The sequence below is a fragment of the Chelmon rostratus genome, chromosome 3 (genome assembly GCF_017976325.1).
Source record: "Chelmon rostratus isolate fCheRos1 chromosome 3, fCheRos1.pri, whole genome shotgun sequence".
NCBI lineage: Eukaryota > Metazoa > Chordata > Actinopteri > Chaetodontiformes > Chaetodontidae > Chelmon > Chelmon rostratus.
This window is the reverse complement of record NC_055660.1, coordinates 31,151,089-31,168,733: the sequence shown is the minus strand read 5'-3', so window position 1 is coordinate 31,168,733 and position 17,645 is coordinate 31,151,089. Positions and strand designations below refer to the sequence as shown.

Below are 17,645 nucleotides of genomic sequence, written 5' to 3'. Positions count from 1 at the left end.
AAAAAGTTTTTAGTAATGTCCTACATACTCCAAAGGACCTCAGTCTTCTCAGCAGCTGGAGACAACTTTGGCCCTTCCTGTAGAGAGCATCAGAGCTGATGGACCAGTCCAGTTTATTGTTGAGGTGGCTGCTGTATGTGTTGTGTCTGAAGTAAGATGTGTGTAGTAAGAAAAGGAGAGAGCACAGTACCTTGTGAAGCCCTGGTGCTGCAAACTACACACAGTCGCGAAGCCTCACATACTGCCTTCTGTTAGTGAGGTTGTTGGTGATCCATGCAGCCAGGTGGAGTGGTGTACTCCACCCCTTCCAGCTTCCCCCTCAGCAGTGATGACTGAACTGTGTTGAAAGCACAAAAAAAGCATGACCCTCGCTGCACTCCCAGTGCTCTCCAGGTGGAAAATAGAGCGATGGAGCAGGTAGATGGTTGCATCTTCCACACCAATGCCATCTCTCCTGTCCTCTCTCAGCAGTTGAAAATTGTCCAAAGTAAGAAAATTTCAAAGGGTCTGAAAACATTCCAAATGCACTCTACAAATTATAACAATAGGTTACAATCTATGCAGTCAATTATGTTATTCAATATTATCCCACACTTCGTTTCAAATGTTGCCAGCTGTGAGTAGAACTTAGATTTTATAACAACTGTTGGAATGGGGTAGGAGTAGGTATGGTTATTGGCAGATATTAAGGATAGTTATTATACCAATAACTGCACTAAAATCGATACATTTAATGAGAATTAATAATAACAGGGCACCACCCTGACATCAGAAACCATAACCAAATCACAAATATAGTCTCACAAAAGAGATGTTCGTGTAAAATACGAATGTTTCAAATACCATTTCACATTTATCAGGTGAACAGTGAAGGGATGACTCCAAGCTCTGACCCTCACAGCGAGCTGTTATCACAACCCATATGGGCAAGTAATCACAGATAACTGCTAAATGTACAACACCATTTATTTAACTTCAGCAGTACTGATCAACAATAAATAATCCTTCAATCAATAAACATCTTTTATCTGACTACAACAGCGATGACACAAGCAGCAGAGACTGTCAGAGTGCAGTGGCTGGACAAGGCTAAGGACCCAGAAGCAGACCAAAGACAAAAAGGTCAATCAAAAGTATAATTTATTCAGGCAGAGGCGTTGACAGGGATGAGGCAGAGAATCAGGGTCAAAGGCAGGCTGAGTTCAGAGTACCGGCAGGCAGTAGATGATCGAGTAAATCTTCACGAAAACCAAAACATAGGCAAGGTTCACATGGCAGTACGTTCCAAAAAAAGGCCAAAACACAAGCAAAGAAAAGAGGCAGAAATGTCCCAAAATTGATCAAAAAAGGGGGAGAGACCTGTGGCAGATGTGGGCAGGGAGTTGTGGGCATATTCTACCCAGGGCAACATCTTGCTCCATGTCATGGGGTCCCGGGAGGTCATGCACCTGAGTGCAACTTCCAGCTTCTGGTTAGCGCGCTCCGACTGCCCATTGGTTTGGGGATGGAAACCTGATGACAAGCTGGGAGAGGCACCAATTAGTCTGCAGAAAGCTTTCCAGAACTGGGCGGAAAACTGTGGGCCACGATCAGAGACAATATCAGTGGGCAGACCATGCAAGCGAAAAACATGGAGGATCAATAGTTCAGCAGTCTCCATAGCTGAGGGCAACTTAGGTAGGGCTATGAAATGGGCTGCCTTAGAGAATCTGTCTACCACAGTCAAAATGCAAGTGTTACCCTCAGACTTGGGAAGCCCAGTTACAAAGTCCAGAGCAATGTGTGACCAAGGACGATGAGGGACCGGGAGAGACCTCAGGAGACCTGCCGGGGGTCGGTTGCCTGACTTGTGCCTGGAGCAGGCATCACACGCTGCCACAAATGTCTGGACATCCCTCCGCATGGATGGCCACCAAAAGCGCTGTCTGATCATTGCCAAGGTTCTGGCGGCCCCTGGATGGCAGGCGACCTTAGAGCTGTGCCCCCATTCCAGCACCTGAGAGCGAACAGTGGAAGGCACAAAGAGACAGTTAGGTGGACTATTACCTGGTCCAGGTTCCTGGTTCTGAGCCTCCTGGACCATGACCTCAATCCCCAACAGGGCTGCCCCCACCAGGCATCGTGGAGGAAGGATGGTCCTCAGGGAGCGAGGTTCCATTGCTGAGGAGAATTGTCTGGACAGGGCGTCAGCCTTAGTGTTCTTGGAGCCAGGGCGATAAGAGAGAGAAAAATTAAATCTTGAAAAGAAAAGGGACCATCTGGCTTGTCTAGCATTCAAGCGCTTGGCTTTACGAAGATATTCCAAATTCTTGTGGTCTGTCCACACAATGAAAGGAGGGTTGGCCCCCTCCAGCCAGTGCCTCCACTCCTCTAATGCTAGCTTAACAGCTAGTAACTCCCGATCCCCAATATCATAATTCCTCTCTGCAGGTGAGAGACGGTGAGAGAAGTAAGAGCATGGATGCAGTTTGTTGTCCTTGGGGGACCTTTGCGACAGTATGGCCCCCACCCCTGACTCCGAGGCATCTACCTCCACAACAAATTGGAGAGAGGGGTCAGGAATAGTCAGAATTGGTGCAGAAATGAACCTACTTTTCAGATCTGTGAATGCCCTCTCTGCCTCCCCACTCCAATGGAATAGAGTCCTGGTAGACGTGAGTGCGGTAAGGGGTCCAGCCACAGCACTGTAGCCTATGATGAATTGCCGGTAAAAATTAGCGAATCCCAGGAACTGTTGGAGTGCTCGCCTAGAAGAGGGTGTGGGCCAGTCCTTGACCGCCTTCAACTTCAGGGGGTCCATCTGTATCCTGGAGGGTGAGATGACAAAACCCAAAAAGGACACAGTATCTTTGTGGAATTCGCACTTCTCTGCCTTTACAAAAAGTTTGTAAAGGCAGAGACATGTTGCCGGACATGTTGCCTATGAACTTCAAGGGAAGGTGAAAAAATCAGTATATCATCTAGGTAGACAAACACAAAAACATTCAAAAAATCCCGCAGGACATCATTGACAAGGGCTTGAAAGACAGCTGGGGCATTACTTAAACCGAAAGGAACCACAAGGTATTCATAATGGCCAGTAGGTGTATTGAAGGCAGTCTTCCATTCATCACCCTCCCTAATTCTCACTAGGTGGTAGGCATTCCTTAAATCAAGCTTAGAGAAAACATTGGCTCCCTGGAGGAGTTTAAAAGCAGTGGACATGAGAGGTAGGGGATACCTGTTCTTGACTGTGACCTCATTCAGCCCTCGATAGTCAATGCAAGGACGGAGGGACCCATCCTTCTTCCCCACGAAAAAGAAACCAGCTCCAGCAGGTGAAGAAGATGGGCGGATGATTCCAGCAGCCAGCGAGTCTGTAATATACTTTCTCATGGAGTCTCTTTCAGAGGGGGAGAGAGAGTACAAGCCGCCCCTGGGTGGAAACGTGCCAGGGAGGAGTTCAATGGCACAATCATAGGGCCTATGTGGGGGTAGAGAGACTGCTTGGGACTTGCTAAACACAGGTTTGAGATCTAGATACTCCTTGGGGACATTAGACAGATCAGGAAACTCCTCAGGAGCTGGAGAGGAAGAGACAGTGGTGAAGGCAGGGCCAAGGCATGAGGATAAGCAATATGCACTCCATCCCAGAATACTATTATCTGACCAGTTGATATGGGGGTTATGCACAGACAACCAAGGGAATCCAAGAACTATGGGAACATGGGGATTCTTCATGACATGAAAGGAGATCAATTCTGAGTGATTCCCTGAGATTCTTAGAGTGACAGGAGCTGTTCTATGGGTGATAGTGCCCAAGCTGTTGCCATTGAGGGTCAGGGCAGAAAGAGGGATATCAAGACGGGATATTGGAATCCCCAGTCTATGTACTGTTTCAAAGCAGATTAAGTTTCTGTCAGCTCCTGAGTCAATGAGGGCTTGAAGGGCATGACACTGGTCTTTGTACAAAAGGGAAACAGAAAGGTAGGAGCGTTGGACAGGGGAGGAGTACTGTTTACCTACATGATACAAAAGCCCAGTCAAACCTAACAGGTCAATACTACTCGGATTCTAAATAAATAACAAATGGAAACCAGAACCCCTCCTAATACCAACATTGTTGTGTCCGAGTGAAAGGTCACGCATACACATAAGGAGGCGGAGAGTGAAGTGCTGAACAGTATAACGAGTATTTATTGATCACTGTATCTTGTACAGTAACATGACGCTGTACATATCTGGTCCTTGCAGAAGAGAGTGAAATGGGGGCGCTCTATTCTTACATAGCGCCCGCCTGAACACAAGGCATTATGGGAAGGGAAGTTTTTTAATATTCATACACAACATTCCTCCCCGGAAACCTTTAACCTCATTAATTTCTGTTAAAACAAAACAATAGTGTTTCCTTACACTTACAAATCATGGTCAGTCCATCTGAACCCATAACAAAAAAAACATCTGTATCTTTTACAGAATAACCTCATGAAATCATTAGATTTCAACATTAACACATTACATTTTAACACTGTATGTTAAACGTTCAGGAGCACGCCTGATTCTCTGTGGTCGTGTACTGACTGGTTCATCCTCAATTTCATTTAAATCATCTCCTTCCAATACAATCAATTCATCTCCTTCCAGTTCAAGACTGGGTACAATCTCTGTTTCAGGAGGATCACACAATTGTTCGGCCATCACTTCATCATTCTCAGTGTTTGTACATTCACCAGAAATCTTACTAGCAATCAGTTGATCAATGTGCTTTTTGCTTATTTGTCCATCTATGTTAACCATGTAAGTAAGAGGACCCAGCACTTGTTCAATTACACCATGTTTCCATTTCTTTCCTTCTCCTCCCCGGAAATTCTTAACCAGCACCCTTTGATTTGGCTGTAAGACTCTCACACGAGTTTGTTCATTTTTCACTTTTTCTTGTTTTTCTTGCATTTGCACAGAAAACTTTGGTGTCACTTGTGACAACCTGGTTCTGACATTTCTTTTTAGAAACAACTGAGTTGGTGTTTTTCCTGTAGAGGAGCATGGGGTGTTTCGGTAACTGAATAGAAAGCTATCTATACAGTGTTGCAATGATCGTCCAGAATCTTTCTGTTTATCCAGTGACTGTTTAAATGTTTGGACCAACCTCTCAGCTAATCCATTGGAGGCTGGATTGTATGGAGCTGATTTGATATGTTTCACTCCATTGGCTTCCAAAAATGTTTCGAACTCTTTTGAAACCAACTGTGGGCCATTATCTGAAACAACCACTTGGGGGAGCCCATACGCTGCAAATAGACTCCTCATAGCTTCAACAGTAGCTGTAGCTGTGGTACTTGTCATTAATTTCACCTCTGGCCAACGTGAATATGCATCACTAACCAATAAAAATTGGTGTTTACCTTTTTCTGCGAAATCTATGTGAATTCGCTCCCATGGCAGCTCTGGCCATTTCCATGGGTGCACTGGTGCTTTGTTAGGTGCATGCCTATTGTTCTGGCAAGTAGGGCAGCTTTCTACCATGGCTTCAATTTCAATATCCAGGCTTGGCCACCAAAAATGGCTCCTAGCTAAAGCCTTTGTCCTAACAATGCCCAAATGTTCATGTAGTTCTTTCAACATTTTAGGTCTCAATGCGGTAGGTATTATTACTCTTAACCCCCACAAAACACAATCTGCTTCCACGGTAAGTTCATTACGTCTGTTCCAGTATGGTTTTAAGTCACCTTCACTCACATGTTTTGGCCATCCGGTTTGTGTAAGATGTCTCACCTTGGTAAGTATTTTGTCTTTGTCTGTCTCTTTCTGTATGACTTTTGCTGACACAGGGATAGATTCTAGCCACGACACTCTGAATTCTGGGTTGCTCTGAGGCGCTTCTTTCTGTAGCGGTAATCGGGATAACCCATCTGCATTGGCGTGTTGTAAAGACGCTTTGTAGACTATGTCATACTGATAAGCTGACAACAATAAAGCCCATCTCTGAAGACGCGCAGCAGCTAATGCTGGTACTCCTGTCGTTGGTCCCAGTATTTTTACAAGTGGCTTATGGTCCGTGACAAATACAAATTTCCGGCCATAGAGATAATCTCTGAATTTTTGTACACCAAAAATGATGCCTAACGCTTCCTTCTCAATTTGTGAGTAATTCAGCTCTGTTTTACTCAGGGTACGTGACGCGAACGCTATTGGTCGTTCACTACCGTCTGTCATTTGGTGTGATATCACAGCTCCTAACCCATATGCACTTGCATCACAAGCCAGTAAGATCGGCAACTGTGGATCGAAATGTGTGAGAACACTAGAAGACACCAGCTGTGACTTCGTCTTCTCAAACGCGGCTTGACATTGGGTGGACCAGTTCCACTGACTGTCCTTCTGTAGTAACACTGTCATTGGTTTGATAATGGTTGAGAGATTTTCCATAAATTTCCCATAATAAGTCAGTAAGGCTAAAAAGGCCCTAAGCTCTGTGACATTTTTCGGAGCTGAAGCGTTGACTATTGCTTCAACTTTCTCGGTTACAGGGTGTAACCCTTCACAGTCAATTTTGTGCCCCAAGTAGGTTACACTTGGCTGGCTGAAGCTACATTTGTCTCTGTTCACCCGTATGCCTCTGTCTTGTAAGCGCTGTAACACCAGATCAACATTTTTCCAGTGTTCTGCCTCAGTTGATCCCGTGATCAATATGTCGTCAAGGTAGCATACAACCTTAGGTAAACCCTGAAGCACCTGATCCATAATACGTTGGAATATTGCCGGGGAACTAGCTATTCCATAGGGTAACCTGTTCATTTGGTAAAGCCCCTTTGGTGTATTTATGGTCAAGTATTTCTTGGAGTCTTCATCTACCTCCACCTGCTGGTAAGCTTGGGTAAGATCTAGCTTTGTGAAATATTTTCCACCAGCTAATTTGGCAAACAGATCCTGTGTTTTAGGAAGAGGGTATTTGTCTACCTCTAACCATGGATTTACGGTTACCTTGTAGTCGCCACAAATTCTGACTTCACCATTTGTTTTTGGTATGCTCACAATTGGAGTTGCCCATTCACTATACTCCACTGGAGTGTAAACTCCCAATTCCTGCTGTTTGTGTAACTCTTTATCCACTGCTGCAGTCAGTGCATAAGGCACTGTTCTAGCCTTGCAGAATTTTGGATTGGCATTTTCTATCACTCTAAGTTTTGCTTTTACACCTGAAATGACCCCACGGTCTGCATTGAACACAGTAGAGTATTTCTCATACATCTCTGATAGAGGATCAGTAACTGGTAAGTGATTCACTCTAGACCAGTCTAAGCGCAGGTGCTGCATCCAATTTCTGCCCATTAATGTTGGACCACTCCCCTTTGCCACAAAGAGTGTCAGCTGTTTTGTTTGCTCACCACACTGTACTTTCACTTGGATTTGACCCATAAGCACAATTGGCTCTGAGGAGTACGTTTTAAGATGCACCTCACATGGTTGCAGTTTACACTTTTTAAACCGCTTTGTGTACAGCTTTTCAGATATTACACTCATTGCTGCACCTGTGTCCACTTCCATCTTAATTTTGACACCATTGCATCTCACCATAACCATATATGGCTTAACATACTCACTGTCAACTTTCAATGTAAATAGTTCAAAGTCTTTTGAGACCCCTGCTACTTCCGTGTCTGTACAATTCTCTGCGTCTGGAGGCTGTCCTGGCGCGTATGCGGCTCCCTCGGGAGGCGATGCTGGCCGTTGGCTCTGCCCATCACCTGTCCCCTTGTCCGGTGGCTCTCTCAGGACGGTGTGGGTCTCTCGCTCGGCTGGGGCGCTCCTCGCTAACGCTCACTGACCACCGCCTTGCTTGCCGGATTCCTTCGTTCTGCAGGCCCGCTCCAGATGTCCTTTCTTGTTGCACGCTCTGCACTGGAAATCTTTGTATTTGCAGTTCGCAGGCGAATGCCCTTCTCTCTGGCAACGGTAGCACTGGATGTTGTCACCGCCGCTGGCACTTGACTTTTGTTTCCTCTCAGAATCGTTTTGGCGTGCGTGAGGTTTTCCCTTGTTGTAGCTCACGCTGTCGGTTCGAAGCGGTGTTTGCTGAATTGTTTTCAGACTGCTCGTGGTGGACTCGAAATTGTGAACAATGTCCATGACTTTCGCCCACTTCAGCTTTTCTCCATAAGCGGCACTTAACAGCTTGCTTCGTAGCTTTTTGCTGCTAATTCCATAAACTAGCTGGTCTCTCAGCTGCTCATCCAATCTATCACCAAACTCACAGGTTGATGCAAGTCCTTTTAACGCAGCCACATATTCAGCCACAGTCTCTCCATTTTGTTGCTTTCGAACACGGAATGTGTAACGTTCAACACATTTTTCTTCGGCACATAGAATTCTCTCAGTGCTTTTAACAAGTCCTCTAATGTGCAGTCAGACAGCTTTTTCGGTGCTAGTAAGTCTGTCAGTAATGAGAAAGTCTTTGCACCTACCACGGATAAGAAAACAGCCCGTTGTTTTCCTTGCGCAATTCCGTTGGCTTCCACAAACTGTGCAAATCTTTGCTCGTACGTCTTGAAACTTTCGTTGCTTTCATCGAAGCACAAGCCCGTCTCGCTGCTGTACACTGCCATCGTTGTGCTAGCTTCTTCTGCTAACGTCGCCGTCTGTGTAGCAACTTCCATCCGCTTCCAAAGTCGTGGTTAATTATTCCACACCTCGTCGCCAGTATGTTGTGTCCGAGTGAAAGGTCATGCATACACATAAGGAGGCGGAGAGTGAAGTGCTGAACAGTATAACGAGTATTTATTGATCACTGTATCTCGTACAGTAACATGACGCTGTACATATCTGGTCCTTACAGAAGAGAGTGAAATGGGGGCGCTCTATTCTTACATAGCGCCCGCCTGAACACAAGGCATTATGGGAAGGGAAGTTTTTTAATATTCATACACAACAAACATGTTGTCACTTGTCTACAGATTCAGCATGCATATGCAGATATCTAATTATAGAGGTTGCCTTTTAAGGTGATATGGCGACTTGTTAGCAAACAGTTGCCTATGTGCACATCGAGTTGTTATGGAGCAGTGTTGTCATTCACATCATGTTTGTGTCCACCAGATTAATGTAAAATATCTGGGTCTTCATCATAATGCTCCTTTATGTTCACCACCTAGTCTGAAGCTGTTTCTGTCTCTTTGGTGCTGAACAGGTAGTGTAAGGTGGGTTCTTAGAGATTTTTCTCTGAAAACAGCTGCCTGCTGCAGCCAAAAAACAACACTTTGAGAGCAGTGAGAGTGAATCAAAACAGTAAAATTACAGTCCAGACTGGTAAACAATGAGCTGAAACTCAATGTAAAGGACTATAAAGCTGAGGGGAGCTTAAAATGCAGGTGATAATTCTCTGTAGCTTCATCCTTCCGACTGAGTCCTTTTACAGTCATTTGATATATTGTTATTACAGAAATATCAATTATAGCTGCTGTTAAGTTTAACACTTTAAGCGTTTAATTAAAACTGATCTGAAGTTACAGTTGAAACCAGAAGTTTACATACACTATATAAAAAGGCACATAACCTTTTTTTTTTCTCACCGTCTAACATTAAATCAGATTAAACTTTTCCTGTTTTTGGTCAATTAGGATTACCAAAATTATTTGTAAATACCAGAATATTGAGAGAGATAATTTTTTAGACAATTTTTTATTACTTTCTTCAAAGTCAGAAGTTTACATACACTAAGATCACTATGCCTTTAAATAATTTGGGAAAGCCCAGATGATGATGTCATGTCTTTGGAAGCCTCTGATAGGTTTATTGACAACACTTGAGTTAATTAGAGGCACACCTGTGGATGTATTTTAAGGCACACCTGAAACACACTGCTTCATTGTGTAACATCATGTGAAAATCAAAAGAAATCAGCCAAGACATCAGGAAGAGAATTGTGGACTTGCATTAAGTCTGGTTCATCCTTGGGTGTAATTTCCAGATGCCTGAAGGTGCCACGTTCATCTGTTCTGTTAAACACCATGGGAATGTCCAGCCATCATATCATCGCTCAGGAAGGAGATGGGTTCTGTGTCCCAGAGATGAGCGTGCTTTGGTCCGAAATGTGCCTATCAACCCAAGAACAAAAGCAAAAGACCTTGTGAAGAATTTGGCTGAAGCTGGTAAGAGTGTGTCATTATCAACAGCGAAATGAGTCCTGTACCGACATAGGCTGAAAGGCCACTCTCCCATGAAGAAGCCATTTATCCAAAAGAAACATAAAAAAGCCAGATTACAGTTTGCAAATGCACACAGGGACAAAGACCTTAATTTTTGGAGACATGTCCTGTGGTCTGACGAAACTAAAATTGAACTTTTTGGCCATAATGACCATCGTTATATTTGGAGGAAAAAGGGGGAAGCTTGCAAGCCTGAGAAGACCATCCCAACTGTGAAATATGGGGGTGGCAGCATCATGTTGTGGGGTTGTTTTGCTGCACGAGGGACTGGTGCACTTCACAAAATAGATGGCATCATGAGGAAAGAACATTATGTGAAAATACTGAAGCAACATCTCAAGACATCAGCCAGGAAGTTAAAGCTTGGGCGCAAATGGGTTTTCCAAATGACCCAAAGCATACTGCCAAACTGGTTACAAAGAGGCTTAAGGATAACAAAATCAATGTTTTGGAGTGGCCATCAGAAAGCCCTGATCTCAATCCTATTGAAAATTTATGGGCAGAGCTGAGAAGGTATGTGCGAGCAAGGCGGCCTACAAACTTGGCTGAGGTACACCAGTTCTGTCAGGAGGAATGGGCCAAAATTCCTGCAAACTATTGTGAGAAGCTTGTGGAAGCATATCCAAAATGTTTGACCCAAGTCATACAGTTTAAAGGCAATGCTACCAAATACTAATGAAATGTATGTAAACTTCTGACTCAAGAAAGTAATAAAAAAATGTCTAAAAAAAATCCTTTTCTCATTATTCTGGCATTTAGCAAATGGAAATAATTTTGGTAATCCTAATTGACCAAAAACGGGAAAGTTTAATCTGATTTCATGTTAGATGGTGAGAAAAAAAGCTTATGTGCTTTTTTATATGGTGTATGTAAACTTCTGGTTTCAACAGTATATATCCCCTGCTTGAATCTCTGCAATGGCAAATTTGAAAATTCAACCTGAATGGGAAAACTGGCACTCACTGCCTGACCCAGATCTGGTGCTCAAATATGGCAACAACCCAGATGTTCTTCGTATCTTACTGTACACCCACAGTTTAGCAAAACCAGATACAGACTTGAGCTGTATGACAGTTATAGGTCAGTGACCTGGATCAGGTCAGTTTTCAAAAGTTTACAACTTTTGAAAACTCCAACCTTATTTTTAATATTATAGATTTATATTGTTTTTCTAACAATAACTCTAACACACCAGGCAACTTAAATACTCACTTTGAGATGGAAAAGAAAATTTTTTCTTTCCTACACACAGTCTGAGCCCTCTCCACTTATTTCAACACAGCGATGTTTCTTCAAGGATAGAGACCAGGCAAAGAACTTCTTGCACTGTGGACACCAGTATTGTTTTTCTCCAGTGTGGATGCGCAGGTGCTGGTTGTAACTCCCTGGCTGACTGAAGCCTTTACCACATTGGTCACACCAGTGTGGTCTCTCACCAGAGTGCACACGTAGGTGTCGCATGTAGCTTCCGAGCCGACTGAAACTTTTCCCACATTGTTCACACCAGTTTGATTTCTCTCCTGTATGAACAGACTGGTGCTGCTTGTAATTGCTCAGGCGACTGAAACGCTTGCCACACTGTTCACACTGATATGGTTTCTCTCCAGTGTGGATACGCAAGTGTTGCTTATAAGTACTAAACTGGGTGAATCTCTTCCCACAATAGTCACAACAATATGGCTTCTCTCCAGTGTGAGTACGCATGTGATTCTTGTATGTGCTTAAACAACGGAAATTTTTCCCACATTGGTCACAGTTGTATGGTTTCTCTCCAGTATGGATACGCAGGTGTACTGTGAAATTACCCCATTGACTGAAACTCTTTTCACATTGGTCACACTGGTATGGCCCTGTGTGGTCACTCAGCTGTTTTCTGAATGAAATCTGGTTGCTGAAATTCCTCCCACACTGCTCGTAGCTGTATGGTGTTTCTTCAGTGTGGGTATGCAGGTGCAGCTCATATGCATTTAGCTGGCTGAAACTACTGCCACGTTCTTCACAGTTGTACAGGTTCTTAGTGGTATGAGTGAGTTCATGTCTTCTTAGACTACAGATCCGACTGAAAGATCCCCCACACTTCTGACACTGATGAGGTCTGTTCCTGTCTGTGCCTGTCTGTTTCAACTGAGAAGAACAGAGACAGAGAAATAAATGTCAGAGTGGAGGACTTGCTAAAATACTGCTAGCCATACTCTGGTGCTTCACGTGACATGATCACCTATTACTAAAAAATATACTGTAATTCTCAGATAAATTCTTTATTTACCTCAATCGGAATGAGAACCAAGTACTCAATTGACAAGCTTTTAAAGACAGGTATTTCTTTATTTATTTACCCTGTTTTCATTTCATTCAGTAAGTAACTTCAACTGCTTCCACTTGGTTATTGGAAGATAGAAACCGAACATTTCCTGTACAGATTTCCTACAGTCCATGATTGTATCATACGGCAGTATCTTAAAAGTGCCTCCGCTGGTGCAGCTGAGCTAATGAGTGACCTGAAAGGGTGCTGCTGTATGGGGTGGCTAGGCTTTAATCAATGGTAGCTACGGCCATGACAAAGTACTGGATAATGTTAATTTCTGTTTGATCTCACCTTGTCTGAAGAACTCATTTTACCACTTTATTGGGGAGTCCTCAGAATCCTTTTCTTCCCATCAGTACAGCTCTGAAATCATCAAATAAAGACAGACTGGTCAGATCATAAACACCCACTAAAACAGCAATAATACTGCCACTAGAAGTGATTGTAGCAGGACTGCGACAATGTTCCTGGTCTAAACATAAAATGTCCCATCACGACAACCTCCCTGCACCCTGTGGTCCACCATGAAATCAGAGGCAGGATGAAAGCTGTCAGCAGGCTTCTCATTTTTTGGATTTTATAAGATGGATTTACATTTATCTCATGAGTTAACCAAACTACGAAATGAACTCCAACCTTGTAAATGTGCAGTTCATCTCTCAGCCAGCTTTCACTGACCAGCCAAAAAACAGCTTTGTTTTTTTATAGAGAAAAAACCTCTGCAGTGTTTGTAAGGATTGCTAATAAAAAGCTAAATTCTCCTGAAATGATAGCTGATGATTCCGAGATTGCATTTCTGTCAATGATCCCACCTCTTTTGCTCTCCACACGACTGTTTACCAACATGATACAAAAGCCCAGTCAAACCTGACAGGTCAATACTACTCGGATTATACACAAATTCCAAATGGAAACCAGAATGCTTTTGATACCACTATCTTGTCCCTTGCCTACAGATTCAGCATGCATATGCAGATATCTAATTATAGAGGTTGCCTTTTAAGTTGATATGGCATACTTGTTAGCAAATAGTTGCTTATGTACACATCAAGTTGTTATGGAGCAGCGTTAATGTAGAATAATTTAAAATAGCTGGGTCTTCATCGTAATGCTCTTTTCCGTTCACCAGGTAGTCTGTAGCTGTGTTTCTCTGTTGTTTGGTGCTGAGTAGGTAGTAAAAGATGGGTTACACAATGTTACATCAACATTTCGTCCAAGATTTGTTTTAAAATATGTTAAAATATATACATTTACATACAATTTTCTATATATAGACACTGTTAAAAATCCTTGGGAAGACACATATTGCTATTGTGAAATAGTGCTAGCTGCATCCCATGTTCATGTTTTTGTAATCTAATGAATTTATGCTCATTGGTAAGTATGAGGAATTCTGGTTTGAATGTTTATGACGGAGGTTTAAACTTTTTTTTTTTTTCCAACTCTTGCCTTTCAGGTTGCTGGCTCCAGTATGATTTGGCGGTGTAAGTTGTTCTCATCTTATTCACTATTCACTTCCAGAATACAACTATTTAAACACTACAAGATAGATGGCTTGTTACTGCTGACTCCCAAGAGGTTTATACAAGTGAAACACAACTGAGACTAGTCAATGGTGAGTAGGTCTTAATTAATGAGGTTCTATTAATTAATGAGATTTGTTTTTGTTTTTTTTCCTGCCTCTATTAATAGCAAATGGTGTTAAATGGGAGAGGATAAGAAAATGGTTAAGGTGAAGATATTTACTCAAGCTGTTTAAGTTAGCTGAACTCACTAATTGGGGCAACAAGTTGCCATGAAGTTTTTAAGTTTTGAGTTTAATAATTGAGTTTAATAAGTCAGTATGTTTTACTTTATTCCACAGAACATGGAACCGTTCATGATTTTTTCAGAGTAGTCTCACACTAAAGGATTTTCTTGTTTTTGTCACTGTGGCAAGTAAATAAAATGTGTGTTAGGTTCATCTACTCTTAGGGTTGCCAACCATTCTGTATTAGCCTGGACATCCCATATATTGAGCTAAACTGATTTGTCTTACATATATAGGGTATTTATACCGATACTTTATATAAGGTCTTCCTTGTCCCGTATTCTGACTGCTACTCTGCACTAATCTCTAATCACCGGACGGCACTCTTACAGACCCTTTTCAGACTTGGCATTAATCCTGTATCTGATCACATCATCTAGATAAGGAAAAACATGTGTTAAAGCAAGTTAAATGCATTGTGATCGGAATGTGATCAGATCTGCCTGACCACATCTGGTGGTAGCCTGGCTCACATTGTGATCAGATCTTAGGCAGGTGTTAACACAGTTTATACAATGAGTTGGCATTCATAGGCTACACAACATACAGGTATTTGTGTTTAGCCAAAATATAGGCTATTATTGAGCGAGAAGGCACAGACAACAGACAACTGTCTCTAATGTCTATTCTGTACCATCAAAGGGCCAAAAGATGTGTTATCCAACAGATGTTCATGAAAAATGAAAACAATACGGGTGGAAAAAAATTATATACAGTCAGAAATAAATGTGTATATGGCACATCTGTGCAGCTGATCTCCTGTTAACAAGGCAGATAATTTATCTAGTCACAGAGTAACCTACACACTAGGATAAACTAGCACAATATTTTTTTATTCAAAGGAAGGAACAACTTAATGTATTACATTTGCCAAATTCACAAGAGGGCAAAAATAATTCACAATTTTTCATACACATCATTTAACAAAGTTTATAAAGTTTTCTCTAACTGACAACTCACAAACCTCTGTGATTTTTTTAAGGGGAGAAAGAGGCTGATTTGCCGCCACCACCTCAAATTACTAACCCTCAGGTTTTGCTCTGTGGGACACATATCCGATCCCAATGAGGACAACAAGAACACATTAAAATACCAAGTCTAAAGAATAAGGCAGAATTGCATTGTTTATTATCCAGATAGCACATCTGGATACAGATCTCATTTTAATACAAGGTATGAATGGAGTCACAGATCCTAGATCTGATACAACAGCAGTACCAGAACATCTGCTGACCACACCATAGCTGTCTTCCAATCATAAGCCCCCTCATGCTTTGTCTCATTTGTCCTCAGTGTGCCAGAATCAAAAGCCTTTTAAAGAAGATTTTCTCTCCAATGACCATTAAATGGTCAGAAACAGACGCAGCAGAGAGCAAAATGCAACATCAAATCTCTATTAAATCTCTTGCAAGGACTTCTCTGGCTGTGCCAAAGGACTGCGAGCCAAGAGGAGCAATGGAAAAAGTTGTAATGGTCCAAATTGGGATTTCTTCAATAATTTATTTTAGGGGTTGTTCACATAAGCTTACACAATGGTACAGTTGATACCCTTGTACAGTGATACAGTTTTAGTAAATATATGGACTAAATGGAATATACACATTTTGGCCTTCCCAAATTAATAAGAATAACACTGTACAATCACACAACCCTTATTCCCTTATATACCTTATTTGGTAGTGAGAAAATTGGCAACACTGTCTAGTATAGGAATTATCAAATTAAGTAGGTGTAGCAGGTCAGTATAAAGGCAGTATTAGGTTTTGTTTTATATCAGAACTACTCACTCTGATGCACCAAGATTACTGTCATTTCGGAGGAAAAGAGGAAAGAAAAAAATACATGTAGTAGTGTTTACGTTGTAATTAGGACCCCCACATACAGACAAATTACGTTCAGGGCAAAAAATAAATAACAGTAATACTGCTTAAAGGACTGCAAGAAGACAGACAATGCTTCAGTAACCTGTTGACATGTATAACGAAATTTTATAACCTGAGACGTGTCACAATTCAATGCAAGACACAACTAAAGCTTCACAACTAGCTCAACAAAAGTACACGGGACGGATCCAAGCAAAAACATAATCTCCATCCTAAGACAATGCCCGTGAGTGGAATAAAGGTAACAAGTTATATTTCCAAAACCAGAACCTATCCTTCAAAGTTTGCCTGATTATATTAGCATTACCTGCCAGACGACAAATAGGAGACTTAGCGATAGCTGGTTAGTAGCGTGGTAGCTAACAATGAAAATAAACTCCCCAACAAGGTCTAAAACGTTTTAAAAAAGGACTGGATTTACCTGGTATACACAATGCTGTCTTTTACGAGATCGTCAATGAAATCCTTGGTCTTGATTCTTCTTATAAACATTGCGAGAAGTTGCATTTTCTCATTTCCTGTCTTGACTGCCTGCTGTCACTGAGCAGTGGTCACATGGCAAAGATGCAGAAGATGATTGGTCCGCTGTGTGCATTCGAAGTACAGATTGGCTCAGGAGTGGAACTTTATAGACACATAGTTCAAGATAGATTTTGGAGAACGACCTTTTTGTTTCCTAAATAAATAATTCTGAAAAGGCATACAACTTTAAAAATACCTCACATAATGTATAAGAATAAGTGCATGTGAACAACTAATTTTTCCTCAGTAATGTTACCTGCTGCTTACATTATTTATATCTCTCTGTCACATGATGTAAGTTAGAATGTATGCCTACACTGTATAAAAAATACAGTTTTTCGTTTGTCTTTACAGGCATATAAGTATAAAGTAGCTTACCTTACAGAGCAGAGGTAACACATTGACATGTGCATGAAGCACTGTATGTAATGTAAAAAAAATAAATAAATAAAAATAAAAAATATGGTAATTACCAGTATGTGGGGGTGGAAAGTACGATATGACACAAAAGGTGATGAGAAACATTAGTCAAGCAAGTATGTCTGGTAAAAAATAATGACAAGAACTAATGAAAGTAATAAATAAAAGTAATCAATGGTAGCCTATTAGTATTGTAGACACTGTCCCTGTGTGTTATTCTGACTACTCAGTTTCGTCAGACCATGGACACCAAAATAAGGCAGTAATCTCCCAGGAAAAATGGTCAGTAACCAAAGTACCAAAGGACTGTGCTGTGTCCATGTTTCAGAGTAACCTGGATCTCTTCTTCTCTTGATAAGCTTTTATTTGCCAGTCAATTATTGCCATATTTATGCTTTAAAACTGCTGCACTACTATAGAATATTATTCTCCACTATTGACTCAACATTGCTCCCACCCACAGTTCTCTGCATCAAATTGTATTATTCTTCAATAGCAAAATAACTTCAGTTAGAGCCAGAATT

At 41.8% G+C, this 17,645-nt stretch overlaps 1 protein-coding gene across 2 annotated transcripts; it reads right to left on the bottom strand.

Annotated features, from left to right (window-relative positions):
* Positions 1 to 4,337: 4,337 nt before the first annotated feature.
* Positions 4,338 to 16,735, bottom strand: LOC121627753 (uncharacterized protein K02A2.6-like). Of its 2 annotated transcripts, XM_041966795.1 has the most exons (4): positions 16,601 to 16,735; positions 12,778 to 12,849; positions 11,987 to 12,305; positions 4,338 to 10,070 (listed from the first exon to the last, which is right to left on the bottom strand). In XM_041966795.1, the coding sequence occupies exon 4, from the start codon at positions 7,558 to 7,560 to the stop codon at positions 4,495 to 4,497; it is 3,066 nt and encodes a 1,021-aa protein (XP_041822729.1). In that variant the 5' UTR covers positions 7,561 to 10,070; positions 11,987 to 12,305; positions 12,778 to 12,849; positions 16,601 to 16,735; the 3' UTR covers positions 4,338 to 4,494. The 2 variants fall into 2 exon arrangements, with proteins under 2 accessions (XP_041822729.1, XP_041822728.1); XM_041966794.1 differs by lacking the exon at positions 11,987 to 12,305.
* Between the last annotated feature and the right edge of the window lie 910 nt (positions 16,736 to 17,645).

Bases quoted from the DNA above. Each gene is read 5' to 3' on its own strand.
- LOC121627753 (XM_041966795.1), bottom strand. From the start codon at position 7,560: ATGGTTATGGTGAGATGCAATGGTGTCAAAATTAAGATGGAAGTGGAC.